Source organism: Oncorhynchus kisutch, linkage group LG4 (assembly GCF_002021735.2).
Source record: "Oncorhynchus kisutch isolate 150728-3 linkage group LG4, Okis_V2, whole genome shotgun sequence".
Lineage (NCBI taxonomy): Eukaryota > Metazoa > Chordata > Actinopteri > Salmoniformes > Salmonidae > Oncorhynchus > Oncorhynchus kisutch.
This window is the reverse complement of record NC_034177.2, coordinates 71,309,059-71,327,825: the sequence shown is the minus strand read 5'-3', so window position 1 is coordinate 71,327,825 and position 18,767 is coordinate 71,309,059. Positions and strand designations below refer to the sequence as shown.

Genomic DNA, 18,767 nt, shown 5'->3' with positions numbered 1-18,767 from the left:
AATTATGAAACTGACTGCAGCTCTTTGGTAAGTGTTGCAGTGATTTCACTTGCTGTGGTAGATGACGTGTATAGAGTTGAGACATCAGCAGACATAGATGCACAGGCTTTACTCGGAGTCGGTGGTAGGTCATTAGTAAAGTTTGAAAAAAGTAAGGGGCCTAGAAAGCCGCCCTGGGGAATGCCTGACTCTACCTGGATTATGTTGGAGAGGCTTCAATTAAAGAACACCCTCTGTGTTCTGTTAGACAGGTAACTCTCGATCCACAACATAGCAGGGGATGTAAAGCCATAACACATACGTTTTTCCAGCAGCAGATTATGATTGATAATGTCAAAAGTTGCACTGAAGTCAAGCAAAACAGCTCCCATAATATTTTCATTATCAATTTCTCTCAGCCAATCATCAGTCATTTGTGTAAGTGCGTACATGTTGAATGCCCTTCCCTTTAATTGTGCTGAAAATCTGTTGTTAATTTGTTTAAATAGCATTGTGTCTGGTCAAACAATTATTTTCAAACAAGTTTACTATGGGCTGGTAACAGGCTGATTTGGTTGGCTGTTTGAACGAGAAAATGTTTTTTTTCCCTCTTCCATACTTACTTCACAGAATTCAAAATTACAATTATTGTCTTTCAGAATTTGGTCAGTTATGCATGGGTGTCTAGGTTCGGAATTTGTTGTTGGCATTTCATGCCTAAATGTTCTAATTTTGCCAATGAAAAAAATATTAAAGTGGTTGCCAATATCAGTGGGTTTTGTGATGAATGATGGAGCCAAGTTGACCATTTTTGCCACAATGTCATTTAAGTTGCTCCAAAGCTTTACTATTATTCTATATATGATTTATCTTTGTTTCATAGTATAGTTTCTTCTTCTTGATCAGTTTAGTCACATGATTTCTCAATTTACAGTACATTTGCCAATGGGCTGTGCAGCCAGACTTATTTTCCATTCCTTTTGTCCCATCCCTGTCGCCCATAAAATGTTAAAATTCCTTATCAATCCACTGGGATTTAACCGTTTTTACAGTCATTTTCTTAACGGGTGCATGTATATTAGTAACTGGAATAAAGACTTTCATAAATGTGTCAAGTGCAGTGACTGGTTTCTCCTCATTACATACCACAGACCAGCAAATATTCTTTACATCTTCAAAATAGGAATCACTACAAAATTACTCATATGACCTCTTATACACTATATTCCGGCCAGCTGTTGGAACTTTGGTTTACCTAGATATGGCTACTATATTATGATCACTACATCCAATGGATTTGGATACTACTTTAGAGTAGATTTCTGCAGCATTAGCAAGTAAAGATGTGATCAATACATGGATTGTTTCATTGTAAATACCCTGTTAGGTTGACTGATAACCTGAACCAGGTTGCAGGCATTGGTTAGATTTTGAAGCTTTTTCTTGAGTGGGCAGCTTGATGAAACTAAATCAATATTAAGGTCACCCAGAAAATACAGTATACCTCTCTGTTGATATCACATACATTATCAAGCATTTCACTCATATTATCCAGATATTGACTGTTAGCACTTGGTGGTCTACAGCAGCTTCCCTCAAGAATGGGCTTTAGGTGAGGCAGGTGAACTTGTAGCCATATTACTTCAACAGCATTCAACATGAGGTCCTCTCTAAGCTTTACAGGAATATGACTCTGAACATAAACGGCAACAACTCCACCATTGGCATTCCTGTCTCTTCTGAAGATGTTCAAACCATGTATTGCTACCACTGTATCATAAAAGGTATTATCTTAGTTAGTTTCAGAGATATATGTCAGTATATGAATATAATCTGTTCCTAGCAAGTTCTCGATTTCATGAACCTTGTTTCTTAGGCTACATAGTATGTTAATCTGGGCTATTTTTTAGCACTTTCCTGGAATTTTTGCTAGTTTGTATTGCTTTGTAGTGTGTACGGCCCAGTACATCACTGGGGCCAAGCTTCCTGCCATCCAGGACCTATATAATAGGCGGTGTCAGAGGAAAGCCCGTAAAATTGTCAGAGTCTCCAGTCACCCAAGTCATAGACTGTTTTCTCTGCTACTGCACGGCAAGCGGTACCAGAGTGCATAAGACTGCTGACAAAATTGATCAAATGACCACCTGACTATTACATTGCCCCCCCCCCCCATTTGTTTTGTACAATGCTGCTACTCACTGTTTATTATCTATGCATAGTCACTTCACCCCTACCTACATGTACAAATGACCTCTAACCTGTGCCTACGCACACTGACTCTGTACCGGTACCCCGTGTATATAGCCTTGTTATTGTTGTGTTATTGTGTTTCTTTTTACTATTTTTTACTTTAGTTTATTGGGTAAATATTTTCTTAACTCTTCTTGAACTGCACTGTTGGTTAAGGGCTTGTAAATAAGCATTTCACTGTAAGGTGTGCACTTGTTGTATTCAGCTCATGTGACAAATAAAGTTTGATTTGATTAGAATTTACTGGGAGGCTTATCAGAGGTAGACATGACAGCGATATTTATGTTTGAGCTGATGCAGTGCAGGGTGAGTTGGACCCAAACTGACTTCCTACTACGGCATACCGCCTCAGTGCTAACAGTATAGGTTCTTAGGCACATGATTACAGCGTAGGATTGACAGAGGCATTCAGCGGAGTTAAATTAGGTTACTTAAATTATGACTGCCAATGCCCCTGGGACAATGTACATTTGTAGCAGCAACTCAGCGACACAATGGTAGGGATTATCTGAGCAGGGCTTAGGTCACTGATAAGTAATTGTCTCAATGCAGCCTTGAAATGCACGGACAGGGTCCATGAGCCAAGATGTTCTAGTTTGTTAGCAAGGGGGTGTAATTCTGGTCCTGGAGTGATGGCTGCTTTTCATCCAGGGTTTTTGCCCATTAGAATTGAAGTTAGTCAATTCAGGAAGTGATTTGAATTTTAAATTCAAAAATATATATATTTTTTATATTTTTTTCAGTTTATGGAGAAATTGTTGAAAATAGGTGGCATTTCAGTTTACTTCCTGAATTGACCCCAACCCTTTTTTTATCGTTGCCATTCAATTAGAGATTGATAACACCTGGCTAACCCATTTTCCAGCAAACTAATTACCTGAATTGATCAATTAAGGGCCAAGGAGAATGAAAATCAGCGGGACTGTGGCACTCGAGTTCAGACGGTTCACAGTCCCATTTTAGAAGACTGGAGTCTAAGCCACGTGCATGCAAACCCTCACACACACACAAAGACACTTGTAAACACCATCCTATTCCACATGAACAGTTTTGAACCTAACAACATGATGATCAAATTTACCATTTTATTACAACCCAATTAAGTCGTTAGATGCATAACTTTCCATAACAGAGGCTTTTTGTTTGCCGGAATTGTTTCACGGCTCGGGGCCTAAAGTCACATATGTTTCCCATTGTAAGGAACTATCTGACAAGCCATTTTCTGGCCAGGGTCCATGGAGGAAAGTCAGCACCAGGAGTCAGTGCTGGGGCGAGATGGTTCAGATTACTTTAATAAAGCATGGAAAACGAGAGGGACTTGGAGATGGAGAAACAGAGAGATGATATAGAGAGATAAAAGCCTTTGTTCCAATGCCTGGGTGCTATTTTTCTCTCCCCTCTGATAAACATTGGCCAGTTTTCTTTAGTCCATGTCGATAACGAGCAGATGGGATTTAGGATTCAGAGGACTGCAAGGAAACGCACAGAACAAACATCAAGCCTCTTCAACCTCAGAGTGTGTGTGTGTGTGCGTGTGTACACATACAGAATACCACACATAGTAAATGTGTAGTGTATTTATATAGGTTCATTTCTGGATTATACTTTCACCAAAGTTAAGAAAACTGAGCGAGCATAATAACAGAAACTCTATTCAGGCTAACCTATTGACTGTGTAGCTGCTGATATTACATGACCTTATACTGAGTGTACAAAACATTAGCAACACCTTCCTAATATTGAGTTGCACCCACTTTTGCCCTCAGAACAGCCTAATTTCATCAGGGCTTGGATCCTACAAGGTGTCGAAAGTGTTCCACAGGGATGCTGGCCCTTGTTGACTCCAATTCTTCCCACAGTTTTGTCAAATTGGCTGGATGTCCTTTGGGTGGTGGACCATTCTAGATACACACTGGAAACTGTTGAGCGTGAAAAACCCAGCACTGTTGCAATTCATGACACTCAAACCCGGTGCGCCTAGTACCTACTACCATAGCCCATTCAAAGGCATTTAAATCTTTTGTCTTGCCCATTCACCCTCTGAATGGCACACATACTGTACACATTCTGTGTCTCAAGGCTTAAAAATCCTTATTTAATCTGTCTCCTACCCTTCATCTACACTGATTGAATGGGTTTAACTGGTGACATCAGTATGGGATCATAGCTTTCACCTGGATTAACCTGGTCAGTCTATGTCATGTTTTGTATACTCAGTGTATATGTCTATTAGCATCAATGCCCTGTAGCATTGTGGATCCCTATTCTTCCTTGACTTCCTGCCTCTTTTCTTCCTGCAGTGTTCCAACGTTCCATGAACTTCCGGAGGAGATACTAAGCAAGCTGGCTGATGTCCTTGAGGAGGTAGGTCCTCCTTTGAAAGCCATTTATGTACACAAATGTGTTCGCCAAGGATACACATTTCTATGGAAAAAAAAGAGCATTGCGTGAATGGATAATGGATGCCTACGGGTTGAGGATGTTCTTGCTATGCTGAAGGCAGAGGAGGTTTGAGAGTTCTGAGCAACTGGGTATGGTGTTGATGAACTTGTATGTGATGTGACAACACATACAATTGAAATATAATTGAAATTCTTGAAGGACTAATTAAAATTCTTGGAGGAATCTCACCAGTCAAAGAAGGTCAGATCACCACTTTTGCCCAGAGGAATGTATATATTATACCAGTTCTCTGGTTTACCTTTTTTGTTTCGGTTCCCTCTCTGAATTATTTCAGACTTCTGGTGGTTTTGTTAAAGGTTATATGTTTTTCTTTTGACATTTTTTTTAGCACTACACGTCTGAGCTCCATTTAAACTATTTGTTATCCTTTTTCCTTTGATACGTTCTCCAGTTTCACTTTGGCTGCAAACTGCTTTTTACATTTAGTTTGTCCTGCAGGCTTTTAGAAGCCTGTAGCATTTGCATTTCTCTCTCTCTGTGTGTGTGTGTGTGTGTGTGTGTGTGTGTGTGTGTGTGTGTGTGTGTGTGTGTGTGTGTGTGTGTGTGTGTGTGTGTGTGTGTGTGTGTGTGTGTGTGTGTGTGTGTGTTCAGATAATGACCAGGAAGTGGTCCCAATTTTGGCCATAAAGTGTTCACTTCACAAGGACAGAAAAATCTATCAATTATGCTAAACTATGAAAATCTATGCACTCTCTACAACTTAAGGTTTTTCTTATTCCGTTTAGTTTCTTTCAACATAAATATTTACCTCTCTTTCAAGAGAATGAATGACACACAATCATTAAAGTTCATTTTAAAGCTATAATATTGTTTTTGCATGTTATTCAATGTGTGTATAACGCTTGCCATTTCGTAGAAAATGAGAACCTTTGTGACTGCAGTGGTAAAATGAATCAATGCATTTAAAAAAGAACAGACCATCTGACTAATGCTTGGGACATACACTGACTGCCAAACACAAACCAAAATAACATGTTAACATTATGTTTCTGAGAGCCCCTCTGTGTCATTCAATACTATGTTGTATTCACCAAAGTACTGTTTATTCTAATGTCAATCAAGTGCTGTCTTATTGATTTGTCTGAGATAGACTGAGACATACAGTGCATTCGGAAAGTATTCAGACCTCTTCCCTTTTTCTACATTTTGTGGAAATACCCCATAATGACAAAGTGAAAACAGGTTTTTATAGATGTTTGCAAATGTATAAAATAAAAAAATAGAAATACCTTATTTACTTAAGTATTCAGACCCTTTGCTATGAAACTTGAAATTGAGCTCAGGTGCATCCTTGAGATGTTTTTACAACTTGATTGGACATGATTTGTAAAGGCATACACCTGTCTATATCAGGTCTCACAGTTGACAGTGCATATTAGAGCAAGAATCTAGCCATGAGGTCAAAGGAATTGTCCGTAGAGCTCCGAGACAGGATTTTGTCAAGGCACAGATCTGGGGAAGGGTACTAAAAAATGGCTGCAGCATTGAAGGTCCCCAAGAACACTGTGACCTCCATCATTCTTGTATGGAAGAAGTTTGGCACCACCAAAAGTATTCCTAGGGCTGGCCGCCCGGACAAACGGATTAATCAAGGGAGAGAGGCCGTAATCAGGGAGGTGATGGTCACTCTGACAGAGTTCCAATTCCTCTGTGGAGATGGGAGAACCTTCCAGAAGGACAATCATCTCTGCAGCACTCCACCAATCAGGTCTTTATGGTAGAGTGGCCAGACACTCCTCATTAAAAGGCACATGACAGCCCACTTGGTGTTGGCCAAAATACACCTAAAGACTCTGACCTTGAGAAACAAGATTCTCTTGTCTGATGAAACCAAGATTGAACTCTTTGGCCTGAATGCCAAGCGTCCCGGAGAAAACATGGCACCATCCCTACGGTGAAGCATGGTGGTGGCATCATCATGCTGTGGGGATGTTTTTCAGCGGCAGGGACTGGTAGACTAGTCAGGATTGAGGGAAAGATGAATGGAGCAAAGCACTGAGAGATCCTTGATGAAAACCTGCTCCCGAGCGCTCAGGACCTCAGACTGGGACGAAGGTTCACCTTCCAACAGAACAACAACCCTAAGCACACAGCCAAGACAATGCAGGAGTGGGTTTGGGACAAGTCTCTGAATATCCTTGAATTGCCCAGCAATTGCTAACAGGTACGTGTATATTGGGGCAGATCGCTAGAACACCACCCAGGATTTGACTGCTATACTGAAAAACAAGAAGACAATGTAACCTCTATGTTTTGAGATTGGATGACCATAATTTACAAAGGTCAGCATCTGTTTCCATGGGCAGTGTGTTTAGTTGGTCTGGTGTGGCACATTGGTCACAGTGTATTGATTGGCTGAGCTCTCTACAGGTTAAATGTCACAGCTTTGTCTTACAAAGGCCAGATACTCACTCTCACATACCACATTCAACCATCTTTGCCTGGATAAATGGCAGTGTGTTTACACATAATCCTGTCTTTACAGGTTAACACACCTACCTGTGTGTATGAGGTTCAAGGAGAGGCTTTCAAATCAAGAGAAAACACAGGAAATGAGAGTGTGAAGAATATGGAGCGTACATGTGTGTGTGTGCGTGCGTGCGTGCGTGCACATACACGTGTGGCTGTGCCTATGTGCTTATATGTGTGTAAATATGTGTGTGCTTTCAAAGGATTGTTGCTTCAGGGGACTCTGCACCCCAACTAAGATACAATACTGAGGGAAAACCTTTTCACCAATGCAACGTGTTCAAGGTGTCTCACCCTGGGGTGAAGTGGGTATTAGACAGAGGTGCCTGGGTGACTCATCCTTCTCACTTATCTTCTCCTCTTTGGTTCCAGACACACTATGAGGATGGAGAGTACATCGTCAGACAGGGAGCCACAGGAGACACCTTCTTCATTGTCAGCAAGGGAATGGTGAGACCCTCATCATCATCAACATTATTGATATAGGGTTCTCAGCCAGACATGTTACCTTCTGTCCCAGCCAGGGAGCCAAATAAGGTCAACGATTTACCCCATTCAAATTATCAAGATGTACAGTATCCATCTGTCTCAACTAGTGGAACAAACTTCTCTCTCTCTCTCTCTCTCTCTCTCTCTCACTCTCTCTCGCTCTCTCTTTGTGTTTCTTATCCTGGGTCTTTCTTTCCCTTTTTGTCTTCCCAGATCATATTAAAAGTTGAATTATCACTATTTCCCTCAGATTTAGCTATGTATTTCTGGTGGATGTGATGTCATACTGCAATAGAACCTTAATGAATGAAGATAGAAGCCTTAAGTCAAACGACCTTCTATATCTTCACTTTGGCCATTTCTGCTGGACCTCCATCGCTCAGTTGTCAGCTAGCTAATGACCTGGTTAGTGGTTCCTCACAGACCATAGCACCAAGATGTCCATCAAAGATGTACAAAGATTTAGCATGCACAGATATGTCCATCACCCCTGCTCTGCATTAACCTCACTTTGATGTTGAATAATGTAGTGATTAGTCAACCATACAGTTACAGAAATGTCCATTACAGAAGGGTTTTAGGTACTTACAGTGCAGCTCATGGTCCCATAGGTCCCTTCTCTCAGAATGTATAACTGCTCACTCCCCCCTTATGGATTTAAAGTGGCACCCCACCCCTTTGTCCAGGTGAATGTGACCAGGGAAGACAAGCCCAGCGGGGATCCTGTCTACCTCCGCAGCATGGGGAAAGGAGACTGGTTCGGAGAGAAGGCCCTGCATGGGTAAGACTGATAAGCCCTCTACTCACACTTCTATCTCCCACTCTTTGCCCTGCCCCCACTCTCTCTCTCTCTCTCTCTCTCTCTCTCTCTCTCTCTCTCTCTCTCTCTCTCTCTCTCTCTCTCTCCTTGTCTTTCCTCCATTTCTCTTTCTTTTTCTCTTTACCTGCCCATCTTGCTCTCCCTCTCTCTCCCTTTCATTCTCTTTTCCTCTTCGTCCTTCCAGGCAGGTGCTCTGTGGCAATGGATACATCAGAATTGTGACTAGAATATCTGTTATGTGCATACACCCAATAAACCACATGCATCACATTGCCTGAGTGATCTCCCCCCTGACACATTGTGAAGTACCTTGAGAACCTGGCAAGTGCTTGTATAAATCCAATGCATCATTATCATTGTCCGCAAATGTATTGGGTAAGACCGTACTTGTACAAAGGACTCCAATGTCGGACGTAGCCTTCTTTTCATCCCTTATTACCTTGTATTTCATAATGATTATTATGTTTTTTTGATCACATTATGCATTTTACCACAATTTCCACAAAATTCTCATTACCGCAACAGTACAAAAAAGGAATACACAAATCAATTTCTAATATATTTTTTAACATTGCTCCTCTAATGAAAGGCCTGAGTTAAACGTACACTGAAAAGACAAATATGTCAAATGAAATTATAAAACATATCAAATTAAACCAGACTTTTTCCATAATTTGAGCTTTTTAGCTGTTTCAGTAATGAGAAGGCCAAGTGGGTTAAAAGGGGTGTTTGAGAATAAGGACCTCATTCTGAAGGCATATGTGACCGACTGGCTCAAGTCGGTCTTATTTGAAATTGTGTTTTTTATATTGGATAAAAGTAGAGACTCAAAAATGTATATCATACGCTACAGGAATAATGGGATATTAATTTTACTTTGAAAGTTGATAAACTTGTAAACTCACTTTTTAGAAAATTGACTTTTAATGTTTTGGTACTGGTACTGGAGAGCTCTTCTTTGTCTACACCCATTCAGCATCGTTCACACCCCCTTAAGCTTTAGCCCCACCCGTCTCTTTAAGGGTTGATCCGAGCATTCTGTACAAACAACAGCAGTCAAGCACCCAAGCTAACGTGCTAGCTACTTCCAGACATGAGAAATGAGAGAACAGCTCACTGAACATCACTTGCCCTAGCAGAGCTGGTTAGGCTGTTTTGTTATGCAGAGCGTTGGTCAGAGTGCTCTCAGATTGACCGCTTGTATATTCAGAGCGTTTCACTCGCGGAGCGTTCAGAGCACACACTGGACGCTCTGGCCGATGAGTAGGGTTGATCCGAACATTTTAACCTCACAACGGCAGTCAAGCACCCAAGCTAACTGGGTAACATTGGCTAGCTTGCTAGCTACTTCCAGACACAAATGAGAGAACACCCCACTCTGACCATTTTATTCACTCTAACAGAGCTGGTTAGGCTGTTTTCATGTTATCCAGATCGTTGGTGACTAACTGTGCTTGTGGCAACAATTTAATTATGCTTGTTTGCCAACGTTTACTGACACCGGCCATATTCAACGGGTGTTCAGCGTTCGTAAATTCGTTATTCTGCGCTCTGGCACACTCAGACGAGAGTCTTTTGTTTAGACATGTAGCTAGCTAAGTAAACAATGAATCATAATGCCAACTCATGACTTTACTACCCTGAATGAATCTGCAGGTAGCTAACCAACCAGGTTAACTAACATTAGGCTATAACTAGTCAAGCAAATGGCTCTGAGATATGAATAATAAGATCATACACATAACGTTAGCTAGCGAGCCAGTCAGCTAACTTTAGTTAGCTAACACTACACTTTACCTTGACATTAGGCTTATGCAGTTTTACTACGCAATACTTTTTTAAAAGGCCTGCATTAGAGAGGATTACCTAGACATACTGACCAGCTCAAATAGACAGAAGTAGGCTATATGGCAGACCAATCCAAACTCATCTCTCTGCATGTCCAGCCCACTTATTATCTCAGCCAATCATGGCTAGCGGGAAGGTTGCTAACTTTTTCTGTGGCTAAACCAACTAGGCTCATAATTTATCAATTTTATTCGTATTTGCAGATGGCATACAAGTTTGTTATAAAGGCACATGAAAGTTCATATGTTCGAGAAGGCATTTCTGATAAGAAACGCATTTAAAAAGTTTATGTTCAAACAGCTCTCCTGTGAAGTAGTGACACGCGACATACGCCTAGTTTCCTTAACTTAACCTCTACTACTCCTCTAGATGATGCATCATGGATGAATAAAACTTTGTAAAAAAAACTGATTGGAATTTTTACAGGAACTTGAAAAAGGGTTATGTAATGAGATGTCCACAGACACTGTTCGTACATAATAAATATTATCAACTAGTATACCATTTTTTATGATTTATGGACAAACTACAACAACATATTTTGTGTTATATTAAAATAACTAAAATGGTATGAAATGACCCGAGAACATAATCGCATTTCAGTATTGAGAATTTGGGGTGAAAATATACAAAATTCAGACAAAAGTGTAAAATGTATAAAATAACACACTTAGAACTAGACATCTTAGTCCTCAGAATGGTAGTTCATTTTTGCAGATGGATCATGGTTTTGAAACTCAATTTGCTACAGACATGTTTAAAACGGGTTTCATGAGAATCACCCGGTTAGTCTCCAGTGCGTTTCAGCCTTGGATGGGTTTGATCATATCAAAAGAGGAACCCCCCCCCCACACACACACACACAGACACACACACACTCACAAACTGCACGTGAGTAAAAAAAATATGGGATGTAGCTAGCACCATCTTGTGGTGACTGAATGAGGAACAATCCCCATTGAGCTCTATTTACCTGTGTGAAGCAAAACAGTTACAATGCATATTGATGTATTGATTAGACAACCAATTACTGTGGAAGCAATAATTCACTGAGAAATCTCTACCCGTTTGGAGTGAGAGATATATTTCAGTCTAGATCATCAGTTGCGTGTCATATTTCTCACACAAACAGTTATATAAGATCCTTGTCTGATATTAATACAGCATACATAAGGTGGTAATTATATGGCAAATGCAGTGTAGCAAATTGAGTACATTATGGTCTATTCCTTATCTGAAGCTAATGAACATAAGAGATGTAAGATGACATCATTAAAATGTATGTGGGACATATGGGACAGGGCTACTGCCGCTCTGCTGCCATTGGAAGACGATATGTGAAACAGATATATAAGAAAGAAAGTGTCCCACATTTCAAAGTAATGAGTGAAACATTCCTTTGTGAAATGAGAGTTTTGGAGTCATATTAATCCAGCTCTTCTGATGATCATGCTAATGATACCGTAGATTGGACTGACCCATTTGATTATAATAGGATTCATAGCTTTCCCAGTAGAGGTATCGGTACACATTTCTGTTTAAAATAATATGTCATAGCGACACTTTCAGAATAATATTTTATGGAGTTTAGAAAGTCTGTTTGCTATAAATCACTCTTAAGATACAGGGAAAACCTTCTTCAAAATCATGTTTATTTTCCCTATCTCTTGTATTCTCCCTAAGAACATCTAAGAAGGCCATCTGTATGTATCCTCTGAAGGACGCAGTGCCCACTTATTATTGTAACCATTTACCAACAATTCTTTGTCTCTGGGGCATCTTGAGAAAAGCGGCCCGCACAACGTTTGCTTTGATGGTCAAGCATGCCTCCCAAATTGAAATTCAATGAATGCTTTTGACCAGGGGGCTTCAAGCTAGGTTTTTAATCAGAGGTTAATGGTGTGTGTCAATGCTTATGAAACTCAATATGTGTGTGATGAAGGACACGCTACATCTCAAGACTCTGACTTTGATCTTTTGTTACAATATTTGCAAATCACATTCTGTTCTCTTAGCAATGATACTGGAGTGTGTGTGTCTGCCTGCGCACGTGTTTTCATGCGTCTGCATGTTTACGTGCAACAGAAATTGTTCCACTCTCCTTTTAGGTTATAGTCTATCATGTACATAAATCTTGTCGGCAGTTCTTGGAACAGAGGTACCTCAAAACATAGTTGTTGTCCCCAATAGGGCAGCATAGTATCTGATGTCACATTCTTGTATGAACTCCCATTTGAGGTGTAGATCCATCAACAGTGCAGACGATGTGTGCTGTGCTTCGGGGGAGTGTGTGTGTTGTGCGTGTGCGTTCATGTGTGTGGGTTGATAGGACGGTCAGTAGAGGATGAGAGCTTATTTAAAGAGTGTGACATCGTTGACAGAGAGGGGAAACAATATGATTGGTGCTGGTCTCAGGTCCCACCTCAGCCTGTATTTTCATAACCCCTCCTTTGGGACACCAGATCACCATCCAATTACCAGTTTAATTCAAACGCTCGTCTGGAAATGTACACCGCTGGCCGGGTCTCTGCCGTGCTGCTCTAAAGGACATTTCAGAGCTCTCTCTCTCTCTCTCTCTCTGTGTTTACAAGCAATTGTGAAGGTGTGTGGTGATCAGAGTAAATCAATTGTTTGCAAAGTTTAACAGACAGCAGAAATAGTTTCCAACTACTATTGTCAATATCAACAATATGACAGCCAAAAGCATTACCCCGTCAACCAAAGGAGAAGAGGAGAGCATGTGATGGAGACCCCCCTCTATTTCTTAAATGGGCAATCTGGAGTTGAAACAATAATAAAGCCACCCCCGCCACTGTTTCTGTAAAAAGCTGAGGGATGGTGCTGGATATCAAATTCATAGAAAGAGCTATGGATTCAAGGACTGACCATCATCCATGATATAAAAGTATAGTTGTAACCATGTTTTGAGGCTATCCAGTGTTTGTTTACATTTACTTAGTTTACAAACAGTGGAGTAAAACAAGCTTATATTTTGGGTTTTGGTGTGGTACGGCAATTGAACTAAGCTAACAAGACATTTATAAATTATATCCTTCAAGAATCATTGGGTATCACGTCATTAACTTAAGTCCAAAAATTGATGTAGCAACTGCAGATTGCCCCTTTAACAGTGAATCTATCTATCCCACACACCGGCTGTATTGGGTTGTTGGTGTCTTAATGAAAGGAAATCACCATGGTGTGTAAATAATACAAAAACTGTACACCTTTTATGAGGCAAATTAGCGCAGCTAGCAGCTCAGTCTCTGTGTGTATGTGCCATTTAGAGGAAAGGACTCTGCTCATTATCTGAGATAGAAAGCAAAATAGATTTTGGGTGAATCAAATCAAATTTGTCGCATGCGCCGAATATAATCTTATCATGAAATGCTTACTTATAAGCCTTAACCAACAATGCAGTTCAAGAAATAGAGTTAATAAAATATTTATTAAATTAATTAAAGTTTTTTTTAAATGGAATCGTTAACAAGGTAACACAAGAAATGTACATAACAATAACGAGGCTATATAAAGGGGGTACCGGTACTGAGTCAATGTGCGGGGGTACAGGTTAATCAAGGTCATTTGTAAAGTGACTATACATAGATAATAAACCGCGAGTAGCAGCCGGGTGAGGGGGGGTGGGGGGTGTTCAATGTAAATAGTCCGGGTGGCCATTTGAATAGTGTAGTTGTTCAGCAGTCTTTTTTTCTTGGGGGTAGAAGAGTGTTTTGTTCCTGGTACCACTTGCCATGCGGTAGCAGAGAGAACAGTCAATGACTTGGGCGACTGCAGTCATTGACAATTTTTTGGGGCCTTTCTCTGACACTGCCATGTAAACTCAGGAAAAAAAAGAAATGTCCTCTCACTGTCAACTGCCTTTATTTTCAGCAAACAAGATTCAACAACTGAGACATAAGCTGAACAAGTTCCACAGACATGTGACTAACAGAAATGTAATAAGGTGTCCCTGAACAAAGAGGGGGTCAAAATCAAAAGTAACAGTCAGTATCTGGTGTGGCCACCAGCTGCATTAAGTACTGCAGTGCATCTCCTCCTCATGGACTGCACCAGATTTGCCAGTTCTTGCTGTGAGATGTTACCCCACTCTTCCACCAAGGCACCTGCAAAGTTCCCGGACATTTCTGGGGGGAATGGCCCTAGCCCTCACCCTCTGATCCAACAGGTCCCAGATGTGCTCAATGGGATTGAGATCCGGGCTCTTCGCTGGCAATGGCAGAACGCTGACATTCCTGTATCGTAGGAAATCATGCACAGAATGAGCAGTATGGCTGGTGGCATTGTTATGCTGGAGGGTCATGTCAGGATGAGCCTGCAGGAATTGTACCAAATGAGGGAGTAGGATGTCTTCCCTATAACGCACAGCGTTGAGATTGCATGCAATGACAACAAGCTCAGTCCGATGATGCTATGACACCAGACCTTGACGGACCCTCCACCTCCAAATCGATCCCGCTCCAGAGTACAGGCCTCGGAGTAACGCTCATTCCTAAACGCGAATCTGACTATCACCGCTGGTGAGACGATATTTATTTCCTGGGGTGGCAGGTAGCCTAGTGATTAGAGTGCTAACCGAAAGATTGGAAGATTGAATCCCCGAGCTGACAAGGTAAAAAATCTGTCATTCTGACGAGTCGCATTATATAAACTGCGACTCGTCAGTGAAGAGCACTTTTTGCCTGTCCTGTCCTGGCGGTGGGTTTGTGCCCATAGGCAACATTGTTACCGGTGATGTCTGGTGAGGACCTACCTTACAACAGGCCTACAAGCCCTCAGTCCAGCCTCTCTCAGCCTATTGCGGACAGTCTGAGCACTGATGGAGGGATTGTGCGTTCCTGGTGTAACTCGGGTAGTTGTTGTTGCCATCCTGTACCTGTCCCGCAGGTGTGGTGTTTGGATGTACCGATCCTGTGCACGTGTTGTTACATGTGGTCTGCTACTGCGAGGACGATCAGCTGTCCGTTCTATCTCCCTGTAGCGCTGTCTTAGGCGTCTCACAGTACAGACATTGCAATTTATTGCCCTGGCCACATCTGCAGTCCTCATGCCTCCTTGCAGCATGCCTACGGCACATTCACACAGATGAGCAGGGACCCTGGGCATCTTTCTTTTGGTGTCTTTCAGAGTCAGTAGAAAGTCCTCTTTAGTGTCCTAAGGTTTTGTAACTGTGACCTTAATTGCCTACCTCTGTAAGCTGTTAGTGTCTTAACAACCATTCCACAGGTACATGTCCATTAATTGTTTATGGTTAAGCATGGGAAACAGTGTTTAAACCCTTTACAATGAAGATCTGTGAAGTTATTTGGATTTTTATAATTATCTTTGCAAGACAGGGTCATAAAAAAGGGACATTTCTTTTTTGCTGAGTTTATATTGGTCCTGGATGTCAGGAATCTTGGCTCCAATGATGTACTGTGCGGTACGCACTACCCTCTAGCGCCTTCCGGTCAGATGCTGAGCAGTTGCCATATCAGGCGGTAATGCAACCGGTCAGGATGCTCTCAATGTTGCAGTTGTAGAACTTTTTGAGGATCTGGGGACCCATGCCAAATCTTTTCAGTCTCCTGAGGGGGGAAAGGATGAGGGTGTTGTTGTACCCTCTTCACAACTGTCTTGGTGTGTTTGGACTTTGATACTTTGTTGGTGATGTGGACACCAAGGAACTTGAAACTCTCGACCCTCTCCAATTCAGTCCCTTCGATGAGAATGGGGGCCTGTTCGGCCCTCCTTTTCCTATAGTTCACTATCAGCTCCTTTGTCTTGCTCATTGAGAGAGAGGTGTTGTCCTGGTTGTTGGCTGGTTTTCCCTTTGTAATCCGTAATAGTTTTCAAGCCCTGCCACATCCGACGAGCGTCAGAGCCGGTATAGTAGGATTCAATCTTTGTATTGACACTTTGTCTGTTTGTTGTGTCTCGTTCCTTGAAAACAGAAGCTCTATCCTTTAGCTCGGTGCGGATGTTGCCTGTAATCCATGGCTTCTGATTGGGATATGTACGTACGCTCACTTTTGGGACGACGTCGTTGATGCACTTAGTGATGAAGCAGGTGACTGAGGTGGTATACTCCTCAATGCCATTGGATGAATCCCCGAACATATTCCAGTCTGTGCTAGCAAAACAGTCTTGTAGCGTAGCATCTGTGTCATCTGACCACTTCTGTATTGAGCGAGTCACTGGTACTTCTTGCTTTAGTTTTTGCTTGTAAGCTGGAATCAGGAGGATAGGATCATTATCAGATTTGTCAAATGGAGGGCAAGGGAGAGCGTTGTATGTGTCTCTGTTTGTGGAGAAAAGGTTGCACGTGACATACTGGTAGAAATGAGGTCAAACGAATTTAAGTTTTCCTGCATTAAAGTCCCCGGCCACTAGGAGCTCTGCTTCTGGATGAGCATTTTCTTGTTTGCTTATGGCTTTATACAGCTTGTTGAGTGCGGTCTTAGTCCCAGCGTCGGTTTGTGGTGGTAAATAGACGGCTACGAATAATATAGATGTGAACTCTCTTGGTAGATAGTGTGGGCTACAGCTTATCATGAGGTTTTCTACTTCAGACGAGCAATACCACGAGACTTCTTTAATATTAGACATCGCACACCAGCAGTTATTGACAAATAGACACACACCCGCGCCCCTCGTCTTACCAGACGTAGCTGCTTTGTCTTGCCGAAAAACAGAGCAGCCAGTCAGCTCTATATAGTCTGTGTCGTTGTTCAGCCAAGTCTCTGTGAAGCATATTATTCCAGTTATTACAGTTTTTAATATCCCGTTGGTAGGATATTCTTAAATGTAAATCATCCAGTCTGTTTTCCAATGACTTTGGCCAATAATACCAAGGGTGGTGATGGTTTACTCACTCGCCAACGAATTCTCACAAGGCACCCAGGCCTCCGTCCCCTGTCTTTTCTTCACACAAATGATGGGGATGAGGGCCTGGTCTCGGGAGGGAGTAAGTTCTTCGCATTGGACTCATTAAAGAAAAATCTTTGTCCAGTTCGAGGTGAGAAATCGCTGTTCTGATGTTCAGAAGATTTTTTCGGTCATAAGAGACAGTAGCAGCAACATTACGTCCAAAATGAGTTACAAACAATGCGAAAAAACAAACAAAATAGCAAAGTTGGTTAGGAGCCAGTAAAATGGCAGCCATCCCCTCCGGTGCATCTATGTGTGTGTGCGTGCGAACGTACGTGTGTGTTGGGGGTTTCTTTGTTCCAACATGGAAAAAGCAATGTACCCTGTTCTCTTGAGAGGCAGGTATATCTGCCAAAACACTGTTGACAACAGCACAATGAAGCACAATGGCAGAGAGGCTACATTTGGCTTCTCTCTCTCTCTCTCCCTCTCTCTCTCTCTCTCTCTCTCTCTCTCTCCCTCTCTCTCTCTCTCTCTCTCTCTCTCTGTCTCTCTGTGTCTCTGTGTGTGTGTTTACAAGCAATTGTGAAGGTGTGCAGTGATCAGAGTAATCAATTGTTTGCAGAGGTTAACAGACAGCAGAAATAGTATTGTCAATATCAACAAAAATGTTACCCCAGCAACAAGAGGAGAGTAGGTGATGGAAATCCCCCTCTAATATGAAACCCTGGAGGTCCCTTAAATGGGCAATCCGGAGTTGAAACAATAACAAAGCCTCCCCTGCCACTGTTTATGTAAAAATCTGAGGGATGGAACTGGATATCAAATTCATAGACAGAGCTATGGATGCAAGGACTGACCATCATCCATGATATAAAAGTATAGTTGTCACCATGTTTTGAGGCTATACAGTGTTTGTTGACATTCATTTTGTTTACAAACAGTGGAGTTAAACAGGATTATATTTTGAGTTCTGATGGGGTTCAACAGTTTAACTAAGCTCACGAGGCATTTATAAATGATATCTTTCAAGAATGAATGGTATCACGTCATTAACTTAAGTCCAAAAATGGATGTAGCAACTGCAGATTGCCCCTTTAACAGTGAACAGCTAGCAGCTCAGTCTCTTTGTGGGCTCTGCTCATTATCTGAGATAGAAAGCTAAATATATTTTGTCCGTGTGTGTGTGTGTGAATGTGTGCATGCGTATGTGTTTTGAGGGTTTCTTTCTTCCGACATGGAAAAAGCAATGTACCCTGTCCTCTTGAGAGGCAGGTGTATCTGCCAAAACACTGTTGACATCAGTAGCACAATGGCAGAGAGGCTACATTTGGCACATAGTCCCAATTCACACCCAGCAGGTGTTTGATGGCAAGTACAAGGATGACCCACTCAGGGACTGGATTTAGTTCAATTAATACCCCCTTCAGCCTCCCGCCTCCCTCCCTCCACATGCCCTGTGCATGCCCATGTGAGAAGAAACCCTCTCTCTTTCCTCTTTAGCCCATCTTTACCACAACACTCCTTAATGGTTGCCTCCTCTCCTCTCTTTTCCACTGGTGAAACCCTTGTCGTTTCCTGC

General features: G+C 41.8%; 1 protein-coding gene across 3 annotated transcripts in view; it reads left to right on the top strand.

Annotated features, from left to right (window-relative positions):
- Window positions 1-18,767, top strand: part of LOC109889943 (cGMP-dependent protein kinase 1) — a 134,832-nt gene that overhangs the window by 98,840 nt on the left and 17,225 nt on the right. For all 3 annotated transcript variants that reach the window (XM_020481795.2, XM_020481796.2, XM_020481794.2), the window contains exons 5-7: window positions 4,530-4,593; window positions 7,534-7,611; window positions 8,337-8,431. In XM_020481795.2, the coding sequence (XP_020337384.1) occupies window positions 4,530-4,593; window positions 7,534-7,611; window positions 8,337-8,431 (237 nt within the window). The remainder of the gene's footprint in view (window positions 1-4,529; window positions 4,594-7,533; window positions 7,612-8,336; window positions 8,432-18,767) is intronic.